General features: G+C 38.8%; 1 protein-coding gene across 3 annotated transcripts in view; it reads left to right on the top strand.

Annotated features, from left to right (window-relative positions):
• The window catches only part of DCN (decorin), an 81,242-nt gene that overhangs the window by 29,555 nt on the left and 36,003 nt on the right, over positions 1 to 15,684 (top strand). Inside the window, exons 1-2 of one of the 3 annotated variants that reach the window (XM_035127232.3) lie at positions 10,169 to 10,399; positions 14,885 to 15,128. In XM_035127232.3, coding sequence (XP_034983123.3) covers positions 14,921 to 15,128 — 208 coding nt within the window. In that variant the 5' untranslated portion in view covers positions 10,169 to 10,399; positions 14,885 to 14,920. Of the gene's footprint in view, positions 1 to 10,168; positions 10,725 to 14,884; positions 15,129 to 15,684 lie in introns of those variants that run through there. The other 2 variants (XM_035127233.3, XM_088652577.1) reach the window with 2 other exon arrangements.

Below are 15,684 nucleotides of genomic sequence, written 5' to 3'. Positions count from 1 at the left end.
ACACTATTTTTTTATTCAGCAAAGCATCTGGTTATAAAGTAAACTTAGATAAGTACTAATGATTAGCAGTAACATGCAATTTGAAACAGAATGCAATTTACAATGGAAAGACAAACCAACTGGATATTTCTCCTGACCTCAAATCAGTCACAGAGTATAATCTTAATACATTAATAACCACAATTGAAAAAGATTATAAACAAAAGATTAATAATCTACCATGGCTCAGGAGAACAGCCAGAGTTAAAATTAACATTCCACCACAAATAATATTTTGTTTATTAACATCCCATTGGGACTGAATTACACAACATTATATAATTGGGAAGCAAACATAACAAAATTTATATTACTGAGTAATGGTTCTGTCCAGAATGATCCCCTTCTTGATGTTAATAAAGGATGTTTAAATGTACAAAATGCTATACACTATTATAATGATGTAACAAGACTAATTTCTATTAAAAACTGGTCCCAACCAGGTAAAGCATTTATGGTATAGCAGAACAGGAACATGCTAAGGGAAATTTTACAGATGTGCTATGGTTTAAACCATGGAGTTTACTGCATGATCCCACCATCTTGTAATCTACTATCCAACTTTGGTGCCTCTTATTTTAGTAATCTGAAATGAGCAAATATAAAACTCATCACAACTTGGCATCAAAAATCAATTTCACCAATTTATAGGTGGATCTTCAGTGATCATATAATCTCTTACAACGAGATGGCTACTTTACCATTAGGCTAGCAACCCTTGCTTTTCAGCGCTTTCAAATTCAACATAGAGCCAGGGATAGCCAGGGTAGAGCATGAGACACTCATTCTTAAGGTTATGGTTTGAACCTCATGCTGGGCAAAAGACACCTGCATTGCAGAGGGCTGGACATTACCAAAATAGTCAGTCATGAAACGACAATGCTTTAGAACTGTATTACAGGCAGCCCCTGTTTTCCGCGCGGTTTATATTCCAAGGCACTGCTCACGTTGGTGAAATGACGTATAATTGAAACCCATTGAAAAAGCCTGAAAACACTCCATTCCTCTCCTCTCCCACTTTATGTGCCGCAACTGTCCAGAAACCTGTGAGAAATGCTCATTGACTTTGTTTACAGATTGTGCTCCCTTTATAGCAGATCACCTGAATACTGCAAAAAAGTTTCAACTTCCATAGTGATTCTGTAACCCTGCCCTTTCCATATCATTCACAAAGCAGACAGAGCTCATGCTGAACCTAATTACTTCTTTCAGTAAGGAGCAGACAGGCACCTTGAGAAAGGGGGTTGCTGCCACTTGGAGAGCCCACGTAAGCTGCACAACCACACAAAACATATCAAACCTGCACCATTGTTACCCAACTAGCAAACACAGATGACCAGCTGTATAACTTGCCATGTTTTGCAGTATTGGAAGGCCTTGGTGGGTTGCTTGACGTGGCTGGTTGGTTGCATGTGCTTTGGAAGGCTACAGATTGTATGGATCTTCAGCAGAAACTAAAATTAAAAATATATGGATAAAGGATAATCACATAACTGATTCACACACACAAAAAAAAATCATAGCCCTAAAATAAATCTGTGTCTACTCTTTTTGTGGTTGGGTTCAACAAGTCTATACATTTGGTGATTTCTGTGGCTTTGTGGTTTGAAAGGTACATACTTTTGGATGTAGGTATAGCAAACATGAAAGTAATGTTGTGCAAAACAGACAACAGCCCTGTTCAAACACTGAAAATAATGTGTGTAAGAATTGAAAAATAATTTGCTTAATAGACACCATTGCTATGAAGGTATTTGCTAGAACTGTTGCTGCAGGATTACATCAACTGTAATGTAGTTTTTATTTACAACAAGACCGTACTATGAAATCTTGCAAAACTCAAGTCTGGATTCTTATTTATATTTATTCCATCCTTGTGGATTTCAAAAAGCCCTTCAGTAGAATCATCTGGAAGGGTTTCTAGAAATGACTGATCAAAGCTGGGTCTATCCCAATACTTTTCTTCTTTTGATGGTCAAGCTCAAGGCAGATGGTGACATGTCCAGCTCTTTGCTGTTAGTAACATCTACATCTCCTCCCCATGCTATTCAGGATCTTGCTTCTCTGTTTGTTTACGCCTCCAGAGATTTTGATCAAGACATTGATGTTTACTTCAAAACAGACAGCAAATTGTTCAGTCTTCATTATCAACAGCCCGTAGAAAGAGCTTTGAAGAAATGCTTGTTTGCCAATCATTTCACTCTTGATGTCTGTACAGAAAATTGCTTCCAGATCATTTATTTTCAGATCCTTATTGCTGACCTTATTGCAAATCTGAGGTAGGTAGATATGAGAGGCAAAATTTCCCTTGAAACAGCGGTAGGGAACTTGTGGAGGGTCACAGATTCCCAATCACCTTGCCTTAAGATATCATGCTCCACAGATGGAATCTGTGGAACCAGATCAAATAATGCACTCCTAGATAGTGATGAGCAAAGCTCACTAGAAACAAAGATCCCTATTGCAAGCCTCAGGCTGGCAAGCGGTAAGGGATTAGCACATTGCAGAAACATAAGGCAAGACGAAATTGTCAGGTTCAATAAGTCATATTCACATCTGCCACACCCAGGAGCTCCTGAATCAAGTCTGGAGGCTAAAAGACCACCATATGTTAAAACAAAAAGTTAAAGAAAGATTTGTGATGGATATACCTAGCCGACAGACAAAGAACTAAAGAAGTTCAGATAATCTACTCATAGCTCAGGTGAGAGTCTCAAACTACTAAATGGATTCATTTGGAAATTAGATAATGGTGGTCATGAACAGTAACAAGAAGCATTCCAATTGTACAAGAGTGTGACAGAAGTGGTGATTCAGGCCAGTTCAGTGGCCCACTACAAATATGTAAAGGGAGGGCTGCAGTTTATTTAGCATTTGTACCCCACTCTTCAGCCCAAAAGTCACCCAGAGTGGCTAACATACAATCAGTTAGAACAGAACAATCCCTGCCTGCAGATTTATAATCTCTCTCTACATATATAAAGAAAAGTGACACACAAGGAGAAAATAGGATAAAGTAGGGATGGAAAATCTCTGTTGTTGGACTACAACTCTCATAATTCCTAGCCATTGATCTTGCTCCCTGTGGCTCATGGGATTTGGAGTCCAAAACAACCAGAGGATGACATGTACCACATCCCTGGGATGTTTCTGTACCCACCTATCTTGTGCTTTTAAAAGGCTATTGTATAGGAAACTAGCCACCACAAGGAGAATGTTTTAAATTGCTCCCTGTCGCATCACCTTCCACATGACAGAACATTTGCTTGCAGTTACTTACATGAAAGATGGAGGGATCTTCTACTACAAAGCTCCCATTCTACCCAAAAAGATTTATACAGTGTGGATAATATAACTTAATCTGCACGAGCAGCTGCTGCTTGGAACATTTGGAAGGATTTCATACCAATTCCCCCTTAGAGCCTTATCTCATATTCTGTTAAACAATTGCAGCAGCAATTTGGATTTAGTTGCAAACTCCCTACAAGGTGTAAGGTGAATCTAGAATGGGAAACTGTCCCTGCCTCAGAAACAAACACCTGCTATTGAACAGTTTCATAAAGTAGCTATGGAACTGAAGTGTGTGTGTGTGTGTGTGAGAGAGAGAGATGAGCAGATGGAGAAGAAATGAGATTTAAGAATCACAGGGCCACATCACTACCGGTAGGTGTTTCACAAAGTTCGGCATTTGCACTAGGGCTACACAATGAACCCTATCCTTCTCTAAGCAACGGGCTTGGCCTCTACCCTAGTCTTCCTCTATTATCACATTCAGCCAATATAAACTAACAATAGAGTTTCATTTAAGATTAAGAGAGCCAAAATTGATCAGAAGAGAGTTTTGTGAGCATTTTTGCTTTCACTCTCATCCAAACTGATAATTCCACTTCTTCCCAGAAAAAATCTGGCAAAATGCTCCCCACCCTAATATTGCCACCCAGAGATAACATGAAGATTTTGGGAAGGCGATTTTTTTTTTTGCTCATTCCTAATCTAAAGATGGACAAAGCAGTTATCCACTACAGATTCCGGAATTATCTCAGTGCCACCACCAAGAAGGCCTTGAGTCCCATGCCTGATCCCATGTATGGACAGGACAAATAACAAGACATCTGAGGCCAATCCTAAAAGCAGGTTCCTGTGGGAGCAGGGAGTTTATGAGGTTTAGAAGATGTTTGGTAGACAGAACTCTAGTTGGGACACCCCCATCAATGGTTTATCTCTTTCCACACATCAAAATCTGGTATTTATTGTTTGTAAGGTAACATTAAGAAAAATCTCTTTGCTCACAACCAGGTGGGAAGAACAGGAGTTAGTAAAATCCACTTTTTTTTATAGTGGAGGCAGAATTCTTATAGGAGAGAATTCTTACATCAAACAAGCCCACACAAGTCTAATATGTCCCCAAGCTATACGAATCAAAGTTGTGCAAAGCTTTGTCATAAAGCAATAACCCAATTCTATTTTTCCTTGGTGAAATAAAATACATTCTTAGAACAAAGTTAGACCTGAAATACAAACCAATTCAGTTTAACTTTCCTCAGTGCTTTAATTATAAACACAAGTACATTTTGTGGTCTCATTTTTGAGTAAGAGCTTTTCAGATGTAATTTCACAGGAGAAGCTATAAAAAAAGTTTCCAGACAGACTAAACCTTCCCTTTGAGGTCCAAATAATATTTCAGCCAATATAGAACCTTTCTGCTGTCTCCAGTATTTCTAATGGAAACATTTTGTGCATGTTTTATTGTGTTAACATCAGTAACTTTACTTTCTCAATTTGAAACATTCTTAAGATGCTTCCTGAGGACTTTGAAAGGACTGCATGATAAAAATGCTACTTGCTTTAGTTAAGAACTGAGAAACAAAACTGAGTGATAACAATTAGTGAAAAGCAACAATGCCTCTCTGTCCTCCCAGCTTCTATTTCATATGGCACATGCCCCATTATGAGGCATCTCATCACTTGCTATAGAAATCACAATGGGCCATGGAGGGAGGAGTAGCTTAAGATAAACAACACATTTTTAAAAATGATTATCCTCAGTGAGTTTTTTCTTTAAAAAATGTTTAGGTGTACTCTTTAAAAATGTTTAGGGGTACATTTTCCTACTCATACTGAAATACTGCCCCTCAATAAGGCCAAACTTAGATTCCCAAAATGTATAGGGGTATGCGTACCCCTGCGTACCCCCAGAAAAAAAGCATTGATTATCCCCCACTTCCCCCAAGGAATTCAGGACAGGAATGAGTGGCGCTGTGGTCTAAACCACTGAGCCTCTGGGGCTTACTGATTGGAGGGTTGGCGGTTAGATTCCGTGCAATGGAGTGAGCTCCTGTTGCTCTGTCCCAGCTCCTGCCAATCTAGGAGTTTTAAAGCACACCAGTGCAAGTAGATAAATAGGTATTTCTGCAGCAGGAAGGTAAATGGTGTTTCTGTGCGCTCTGGCACTCATCACAGTGTCCCATTGCACCAGAAACTGTTTAGTCATGCTGGCCACATGACCCAGAAAGCTTTCTGCAGAGAAACGCCGGCCTGAAGCAAGATGAGCACCGAACCCCACAGTCAAGTTTGACTGGATTTAACCGTCCAGGGGTCCTTTAACCTTCACCTATATAAGATCTCCCTTTTAAATTATCACACAAACTCTATTAGGTGGGTTAGGAGGAGAGATGACTAGTCTCTATAGCCTCCCTACAAGCTTTGAACTGAGCACTGCTCTGATATTGGGTCTCCCTGGAAGTATGTATGTATGTATCCCTGTATGTATGTCCAATACTTTAGCCACTTTATCACAATGCAAGCACAAAGTGATATTGCAAAAATATATAAAAATATATTTGGAAGATGAACTTGGGCCATGTCCATTTGACCATCAAACAAGGGCTCTCACTTACCTTCATCCCTCCACTCTGTGCATTTATTCTTACTCCTACAACCCTGCTCAGACAACTTTCTCTCTCTCCCCCCATCCTGCTTGTAACCCCCCGACTTCAGGCATGATTCTCCATATAAACACAGTAAAAGAAATAAAAATAAAATACAAAGGCAGCCCAAGAAACACAAACGCTTAAAGAAAACCCCACAATATAAGGGTTCAAAACCACACACTTTTCAAAAAATATGTTTCCCGTATCTTCAAATCATAGTTGTTTTATTCACTGACAATTCAAAAAATACATGGGAGAGAAGGTGGATCAAACAACAGTAACTAAAGGATAAGTAAAAATTTATCAGAAAATATTTTTTTCTGAGAATTTCCTTTGGGGGGCTTTCTCCAAAAGAGTTGGAAAATTCCAGGAACTCTGACAAATATTCCCAGCTTCACCACACACACATATAGGGTGGTCAATTTAAATGCAACTGTGGATTCTAATGTATTGTTGTGAGTTGGGGGTGGCTGAGTTTCTTCTAACTCCTGGATCCAACAAGGATTCAATAGCTGGAATAGACAGGCCAGCTTCTTGGTAATGGCCCGCTAAGTATGGGTCATTAAGGTAACAAAGGAAGTGTCACTGTGCCAGACAGCAAATGGTTGGGGCCCCCTCCTTCGACTGCCTGTTTGTTAGAAGAACAAAAGCCAGAGTTGAGGTGTTTGAGATGTAGAAACAAGAAGTAGGCTGGGCAGCTGAGAATTAGAGCCATGCCTGATTTCTGCTGAGATCCAAGGCTGTGGCTATGAAAGAAGCAAGATTTTATGAGGGTGTTAATGCTATGAGCCCCTCCATCATAGGCTCAGGTTGTATATATGTGTAAATAAACCATACATCCTAAAGGCACCATAGTCTCTGTTGTCACTCCATTCCGAGGAAACTGAAGCCTGGAACCACTGTAATCTTGCACTCCTCAGAGATTGGGATGGTGTGCAACAATATGTTAAAAGAAGCAATGGACTTCAAATAATCTTCTCATGAGCAAGTGTTGAATAAAGTTGCCAAAAAGAAAATCCAAACTATGGCAATCAACAAAAAAAGCATAAAGACCACATGACTCAAAAAAGTGACTGGCTTGTATAACATTGAAATACATTGACAATTTCTATCCAGTTGTCAGCTGTGACAATGTTTTAAGAAAATGGAAGTGAAATTGTCAAAAAATAAGCATGCAGATCAAATCAGTGCAGTAACCAAAGGTCTGTCAATGATTATTTTAAACACCAAAAGGCCCTCAAAGGGTTAATACATTCCAGTGCTAAACTTTGAACTGGGTGACTTAAGATTAACCATGGACTTGATGAATTTCCTATCTCATAGACTGCTCTCCAGATGTTTAGAAAATTGATGAGGTTTTAATCTATTTGTTATTTTAAGTTTTTGAAAGTGTTAAATTATTGTTGTTAATTTTTCTTATTGATAATTTTGTTGTTTTACCTTTTTGTAAACTGCTTTGAGGTTTTTTTACAATCAAGTGGTGCATAAATTTTCTGAAACAAATACATAAAGTATATGAATATGTAAAATGATATCACTGTATTTCACCGCATATTTGTCACATTTTTATGCCGATTCTTCTTTTCAATAAAGGGGTATGTGACTATTATGTGGTGAAAAACCAAGACGCAACTATTATGCAGTGAAAAACTGAGGTGTGGCCATTACGTGAGGGAACAATTTATATTTATGAACATAGTTATGTTATGTTGCTTTTTATTTGTTACTGTCTCACGTCTTTTGCTTTTGAGATTCAAGTCTCTTGTGCCTTCCTCACGGCAGCTTCACCTGCCTACCTGCTCCCCTTGAGCCTTTGGTTGGTGCTGAGAATGCGCCCTGAGAACGCCCTGTGGCTATTACGTGGTGAATGCTTTGAGGCCGATTTCAGGGCCTGAAAAAAGGGGTGCCACCATTATGTATGGGTGACTATTATGCGGTGAAAAACAATACTTTGCTAATGTTCCATGACTAGCCATATTAATTTTGTAAGCCACCCAGATTGGCTGGGGAAACCCAGCCAGATGGGCAGAACAACAAGAAGAACAACAAGAACAAGAACAAGAACAAGAACAACAACAACAACAACAACAACAACAACAACAACCCCACTTGGGAAATTACATTAGTGCATTTTTCTCTGAAGAATTAATGGTAAATTCTCCTTCCTTCCTTCCTTCTCTAGTCTGCCAAGGTGAAACTCACTGAACATCATCATGAAGGCTCTACAATATAGAGGACAGGAGAACTTGGCAACTATCAAATGCTTCTTTTTTATTAACCATCACTGACAGTGTTGCTCTACTTACTAGCGGGAAGGCTAGAGAGTCAATGTCCCAGTTCAGGCACACTTAAAGTGCTCCAAGGGCTCAGTGCTCCAAGGGCTGAGCAAAGTAGGAGGTAGGAAGGGTATTTGTTCAAACTCCATTCTTTCCTGGGAAAAGGCCCCATTAAATAGAGAATAACTTGTACATAGAAAGTTCAGTTATTTGTGCAAGAATTTTGCTGGAAGATGTTAAAGAGAACCCAAAGGAAAAGTGACAATTGAGGAGGTTCAGAACTGACCCACTGCCTGACCTCCTGTCAATCAAAAGTCTTGCTGCAAACATTTCCGAGCACCAGACATACGTAGCAAGTGACCTGGATTTGAATACCTGAAATTGCTAAGAAGCCATTGCAATGTCAGTGAACCTAAGAGTGGCTCATCTGAATAGGATTAGTTTCTGCTAGATGTTTGAAATGCACAAGGCCAAAAGCAATCATGTACACCACAATGTCTCATCTGAAAGAATTGCCAACTATTGTTCTCAATGGGTAGCACAAAGGGACTATCAGCTCCCTGGAATGCCTAAATTGACTCAGCTTTGTTAAAAAGATGGATAAGTAATCCTCATAGCACTTCTAAAATATTACTTTAAGTAGCATGCCTTATTTAAAACAACCCCCTTGATTTGAACCCTTTACTGCAATCAAGTCGTGCTAAATGTGTCTTGTTCTTAAATCCTAGGAAGGAATAAGAACAAACTTAATGACTTTTAGGTCTCTGGTGCTCAATCAGGAATACAAAGTGAGTAAGATTTAAAAGTCTCTTACGAGTCCAATAACTTCTATCTATCCTAAAAAAAAAAAAAACTTTAACTGACACTGCATTTGCACCTGGTTGCAGCCTGAGGGGAGGGAGAAAGTTACAAGTTTAAACATGGCAACTCAAACCCACATATTTTAAGCAAAAAAGGTAAGAACAGAAGGAAGTTCCATGTGTTCATTTGGCATTTGTATCCCAGTCTGATGCAAGTTTGTTTAGAAGTAACTCACACTGAGTTTATTGGGCCTGACTCCAAGGTATACATGGGATTATAGGTTGGTCTAACCACCAGTTACTGTAGGTGACGTCACTAGAGCATATATGTATAACTCCTGTATATTTTGAGAAGCCACACTGTACAAAATGTTTCATGTAACAGTTGCGATCCTGGATCACAAAACAAGTAAAAATGTATTATTAAAAATCTCCTATTTGTATTTATTTCTGTTCTGCACTTTTAAAATTGTCAGTATGATACATTTCTGTGTCACACAGAAAAGGTTACAATCTTATACCCATTTACCTGAAAGTAAGCCTCATTTTACACATTGGGGCTTAGATCTGAATAGACATATACTGGATTGCACCGTGCATTAGTATCTTAATAAAGATACAGACTGCAAGTTCCAGTCCTACTTGTTTTTAAAAAGTACAAAATCATAGGATTATGTCTGCACAGCAAAGGAATGTCTGCTTGCTTACTTTTTTCCTATTGTAAACCAAAAGGTACCTGCAGAAATATTTGACTTAAAGCTAACTCATTTATTTTCTCCTGTAAATCTGCGTGGTTTTGGTTTTTTTTACTAACTTTGAGAGATTACTTTCCTTCCACTTCCTTGGGTTTCATACACTTCTGTAAACCAGAAGTCTCTCTCACTCTCTCTAGACATTTTTCTTCCATGAAAGAAAATGATTGCTCAAAGTTAGAAAGCCATCTAACTAAATATGTGATTTTTAAAGAAAATGACGGAAAAAAGAAAAAAATGGCATCAAGCAAAGCATTCTGTGCTGATCTGTAAAAGCACTTAGGATCCTGAACACTTGAAAAAGAAATAAGGGGGGAAAGGGGGCTGATAAAGTTTCTGGCTACAATACAGGAGACATATCATTACCATATGATCTACTGTGGGTGTCAGCTTGGATTCTGTTCATTGAGGAAAACCTTACTTTTTTAACTGTGCTATGGAATAGAAGACGCAGGAGGGTTTTCCACCAAGTGACAGTCAACTGAGCAGTAATCTACCCCTCCTCCTTTCCACACCTGCACCTTCTTCTGCCTGGCTTGAATATTTCAGTTTAATTGCATCTCAGCTCTGAGGGCGCCTTTTGCAAATCCCTGGATTAAAAGGTATGGCTTTCAATAATTATCCTGAACTCTGCTCCAGTACAGTAAAACTTCAGTAAAAGCTAAGAGAAACAGGAAGCCTGAAAGAAGTGGCTTTAAACAAGATGTTTAGTACTGTTATATCTGCATTATTTGGGAGCGTTTTAGAGAACTGTGGACGTTTCCTAGCATTCTTTTACATTTGGGGCCATTTCTTTGTATTTTTGTAAGGATTTGTATGTTCGAGTTTTCCAGCTGTGCATTTTCTTGCTCTGATGCAAAGTTTGGAGTATATGATGTTGTAGGAGGAAAACAGAAACTTCATCTTTTGTCGTTTGAAAACCAGAAGGTATTTGTTTTAAGTTAAAGGGGTGGTGTTGGGAATGTTTTGCCCAGAGTAGCAGAAATCTTTCTAAACACTGCAGAGTGGTATATTGCATATGTAAACAGCGATTACATATTTAAGACAAGAGGTTTCTGGACTGGTAAAACTAAACAAGCAGGCATTCCATACAGTTTTAAAATGGAAATAAACATGCTTTTAAAATCTTGACTGTGCCCTGTAGAATGTTCTTCACTTCATCTGTTCTAAGAAAAGTATTTGCTATGAAAAAGAAATGCAGTATATTAGTTGTGTTGAAGTAGATGAAACTGAGATAGAGCTGGAATTTTCTTTTTAGAAAAGACCTTATTCTCTCCATTTTATAAATGGTATAGACATCTCTTTATTCTGCAGACTAGTTATGCCAAACACCCAGTCCTAGGACTCTGGATTAACTGATTTATGGATAAGGCTGTGTAAGATTTAAACTCCTAGAAAGAAATACCACAGCATAATTCAGTATAGAATTAAACCTCCCCACCCATCCCCACCTTCAATGTAATATATATGTATCATCTCACAATCCTTCTCCCCATATGGTTTGTTTATTTTGCTGTTTGTTTGTACAGTACATCTTTTTTCTTGCTATTCTGGGTTTTTTATTTACATACCTTTTACAATTATCTGTTAGTTGATCCGATAAAAGAATCACTATAACCTCAAGCCTGATTTGCTGTTCTCAGAAATAATTGATTGAACTAATATATGGCACAATTCTATGCATGCTTACTCAAAAGTAAGTCTCACAAGGTTCAATGGGGCTTTCTCTCTGCAGCTACAGAATAGCTGTGGAAGGAATACTCCAGCAATTACTGAAGGATAAGGCCCATCGTTAGTTGGCGGTCAGAGTTTTTTCATATATTTTAGGCTGCTATGTTCATCAGATCTACTTAAGTTCCTTTGAAGTTCCTTTGAACTTTAGTTCCTTTGAGATCTTTCAGAATATCAGTGTTAATCAGGGGGCTTTAAAAATGCATTTTAAATTGTGTGGGTCACCATAATAATACTTGGATTTTTGAAAATCCTACATCTTTGGTCTTCAAAATCAGTTAACATATTGCTATTGTTTGCTGTGCAAATACAAGTACAGTGACATAAGCAAAGGATGTGCCTCTTTTGTAAATCACCTTTCAACAATGACTTACATGGAATTACCATGACATTCTTCATGTGCCAGTTATGCCCCTAAAGTGAGAATCCTAATGGCCGATGGGATCAATTGATTATTTACCAAAAAATATTACAAGTTTCATAAACAAAACAAAACCCTTACAGACTTTATTCTAGACTCTAATTTAAGGCACAGAAATGTTTTCAAAAAATCAGAACATTTTAGCAACAGGGGAATAAGAGCTCATATAAACCATCCTTTTTGCCTGATTAACTGGGAGAAGAAATAAAATACCATTTATGCTATTTTATGTTTCACATTTGGATCTGCTAGAACATTTGTCCCTTATAATACTCTCAGGATTAGATAGACTTCCTCTATTAATCTATTAAATAATCTATTAATCTGGAAACATGCCAAGGTCTTTTAACTTCAAGTAGAGTTACTAGACTTTGAGACCTGTGTGCCAGTGTGGTGCAGTATCATTCTAAAGTGTTGGGGTTGAATCAGGGAGGCATGGGTCCACATTTTTGCTCAATGGGTGACTCTGAGCCAGTTAATATCTCTCAGCCTAACCTCCCTCACAAGGCTATCATGAGAATAAAATATATTGGGGGTGGGGAGGATATGATATGGAAACCAGAACTCCTTTGAGGAAGGTTAAGGTGAAAATAAAACCAAGTTCATTGCTTCATTGTGTTGTGCTTTAATTCACACTGCATAGAAAAAGAAAAATACCGCCCAAATGACTTTTAGAAGTTCAGAATACAATAGCAAAAATTTTGCTCCCACTCTCACTTCAAAGAGATTCACAAACCTGCAACCACCTTACAGAACTTCTGCTACAGTAGCTTTGTCATCCTCATAATGGCAAACTGAAAAGATTTTGTCCTGTTTCATGCTGGGAGAAAGAGCCTACAGTTAGCTATGATCTGTGGGGATGCACAGCGGAATATCATTACTGTTTGTTCTCCATGAAGTTGTAAGAGCCTTCCAATAGAGGCCTTATAACCTGGGGCATGGGCCTTACTGGTAGGGCTACCATCTTTGGGTAGCTACGCCTCTGGGATTTGTCACATGCACACACATACATACATATGAATTTGTAAATACTGTATGTCTGTGCTTTGCTACCCAGAGCTTAAATTCATGACCTTTAACACACATACACTATTGTATGCAGGCTGGGGCAAAAAAATAATAAGTAAATGGGGCGGGCGTATTCTGATGAAGAGTATGTTAAATTTTTGAAAGAGAGAAAAAATATTAGTGGGTGGGGACCAAGCCTTCTGGGGAGCTACTTCTCCTCCACCCTCCTCTCTCAAATATCATGCAGATAATTATGTTTAGAACTGGGGCTTCTAGGCTACACTGACCAAACCCACTTGTTTCCAGAGCCTCAGACCCTGTTGCTCCCAGAGAAACAGGGCCTGGCACTCCCAGGCTGCAGCTCAACCCACCCTGAAGCTGAAGGGAATTGGAAGCAACAACATGAAAGCCTTGCCCCATTGTTTGCTCATCCTTGGGGGCAGGATGAGAGAAGGAGCGATGAGAAAAAAGGAAAGGAAAGAAGCAAGAGGCGGTTTCTCCAACCAAGCCAGCAATGCCTTCTCTGTAGGAACTGAGGCAGTCATTTGGAGAGGGTCCCTAACTTGGCCAAGAAAGAGCAAGAACAAGAGAGCAGAACAGACATGCAGGAAATACAGGACAAAAGATGTCCTGTATTGAAACAACACAGGATGTAAAATTGTGCATTAAAACATGGGGCAATCCTGTATTATACAGGATGGGTTGCAACCCTAGGTACTTACTGGGCTGATTTTCTATATTGGCAATGCAGGCTGGGGGCTGTTTCCCTACAGCAAGGTTTTATGATGCAAGCAATAATTATGAACAGCAAGCAAGTAGATGACATGGTTTCTTCCCATACCAATGCCACTCTAGCAATGCTAGTGTGGGAAATAACTGTGTCATCCACTCATCCTGTGTGGTTTCTTTTGACAGATGTTACTGGTATAGGATGGGATCCAGATATGAGGAAACAGCATTTGAGCCACAATGGTATGAGTGGCCATCGTAACATGAATTAGCCCTAAGGGTGCTGACAATAAGCAGCATACATCTGTGAGGCTATGTTTTTGAGTTTAAAAATGTACTATAGAACAACAAAACTTGTGGGTAAAAAAGAGTATTGCACACAATTACGAAACACCAGAGATAGCCCAATCCTTTCTGTTATTGCATCTGACTCGAGAAACAACAGCAGAGGAGCCTCCAGGCCCTGCCATGCCTCCTGTACCCACCCACCCTTGAGATACCTGAAACGCCATCCAGCTGAATGTAAAAATTAGATGTAAGGTGCTTGGCTGTCATTTTTAAAATCAGTTTAAAGGGCACCTGTAGTATTATGACAGATGGTAAAATTGGGCTATATTTTGAAATACAGACAAGAAAGCCAAAAATAACAAACTTGAAGTTGAAGCTTTTCCCTTAAAATGCTTTACAGGATTTACTTTAAGCAACTACGGTAAAGATTCCTTTCACATGATATTGCCAGCTTGGCAAGTTTTGGGCTTTAAAAAAAAATCAACAACAGAATATTATTTCCCTCCCTTCCCAATACTATCATAAGTTTCACAGCCTCAGGCTAACCGCGACAATGGGAAAAAACCAATTCAGTCCATTTGTTATCTTGACTAAGAACTGGCAAATCATTCTTCCCTTAATTTTTGTGCAGAATCCTAACACAACTGTTTGTTACCAATAAATACAAGTCAAATCAAACTATCCAGTCAGTTGTGCACATAATTGACTCTGTGTTCCTCTGTGAATCTCTGTTTTATAAATACTTACTGGTTTCCTACACAAATTATATCTGGGTAATGCTTTCATCATTGCATTTACACACTGCAGCACAACTCCATCAAAAACTGCTTCGGTTATAATTATGTGAAAGATATGAGCATGAACACAATGCCCCCAATTTACAAATCTTTGCTTTTTTTTTTACTTCTAGATTCACAGCTGCCACCTTGAATAGATGAACTAAACCATGAAGGTAGCTGTTTTCTTCCTTCTACTCCTGCCACTTTGCTCGGCTAAGCCATTCCACCAAAAAGGCTTGTTTGATTTTATGCTTGAAGATGAAGCAGGTTCTGGAACTACGGATGCTCCAGATACTTATCCTCCAATGCAAGGCCCAGCAGTATGTCCATTCCGCTGCCAGTGCCATCTTCGAGTTGTGCAGTGCTCCGATTTAGGTGAGCAAAATGAAATGTTGCTTCATAAAATGTCTGTTTATGCTGGCTCACAATGACAACTTAAGCTATTTTTGGGTATCAGCACCAACATAGTTACTGAGTTCTCCTGTCACACTATAATTTTGCCATTGTTGTGATAGTATCTGTATGATAGTCTTGTCGAAAACAACAAGGAAAATAAGAAGAGTGAATTCAGCTGAGAATAGGTCAGCTGAAAAACAGAGTCTTTGTGGTGGTAGACCATGAAAGAAATAGTGGTAGTCATTTGCTTTCTGTCCATTTTACACTGCCTTTCATTCAAGACCACAGGCATTTCTCTTTAAGGAAATGTCAGGTTGTTAATGTTCTATCATGTGTAAATAAACATGAACTAAATATGGTTGGGTGACACAGACCTATATTACAAATCCAGATAAATCTAAATTATGAGTACCAAAATCTGCCACTCATAATTTCCTGAGGAAATTGTGATTCACTCTATTTCCTAATCAATAGGTTACATGGGCCACATAAAACTGGTTGTTACCAGTTTTAACTTGGAAATATGAGCAAGTGG

This window comes from Zootoca vivipara, chromosome 9 (genome assembly GCF_965207765.1).
Source record: "Zootoca vivipara chromosome 9, rZooViv2.hap1.1, whole genome shotgun sequence".
NCBI lineage: Eukaryota > Metazoa > Chordata > Lepidosauria > Squamata > Lacertidae > Zootoca > Zootoca vivipara.
The sequence above is the reverse complement of the archived record's forward strand: the minus strand, read 5'-3'. Positions and strand labels throughout refer to the sequence as shown.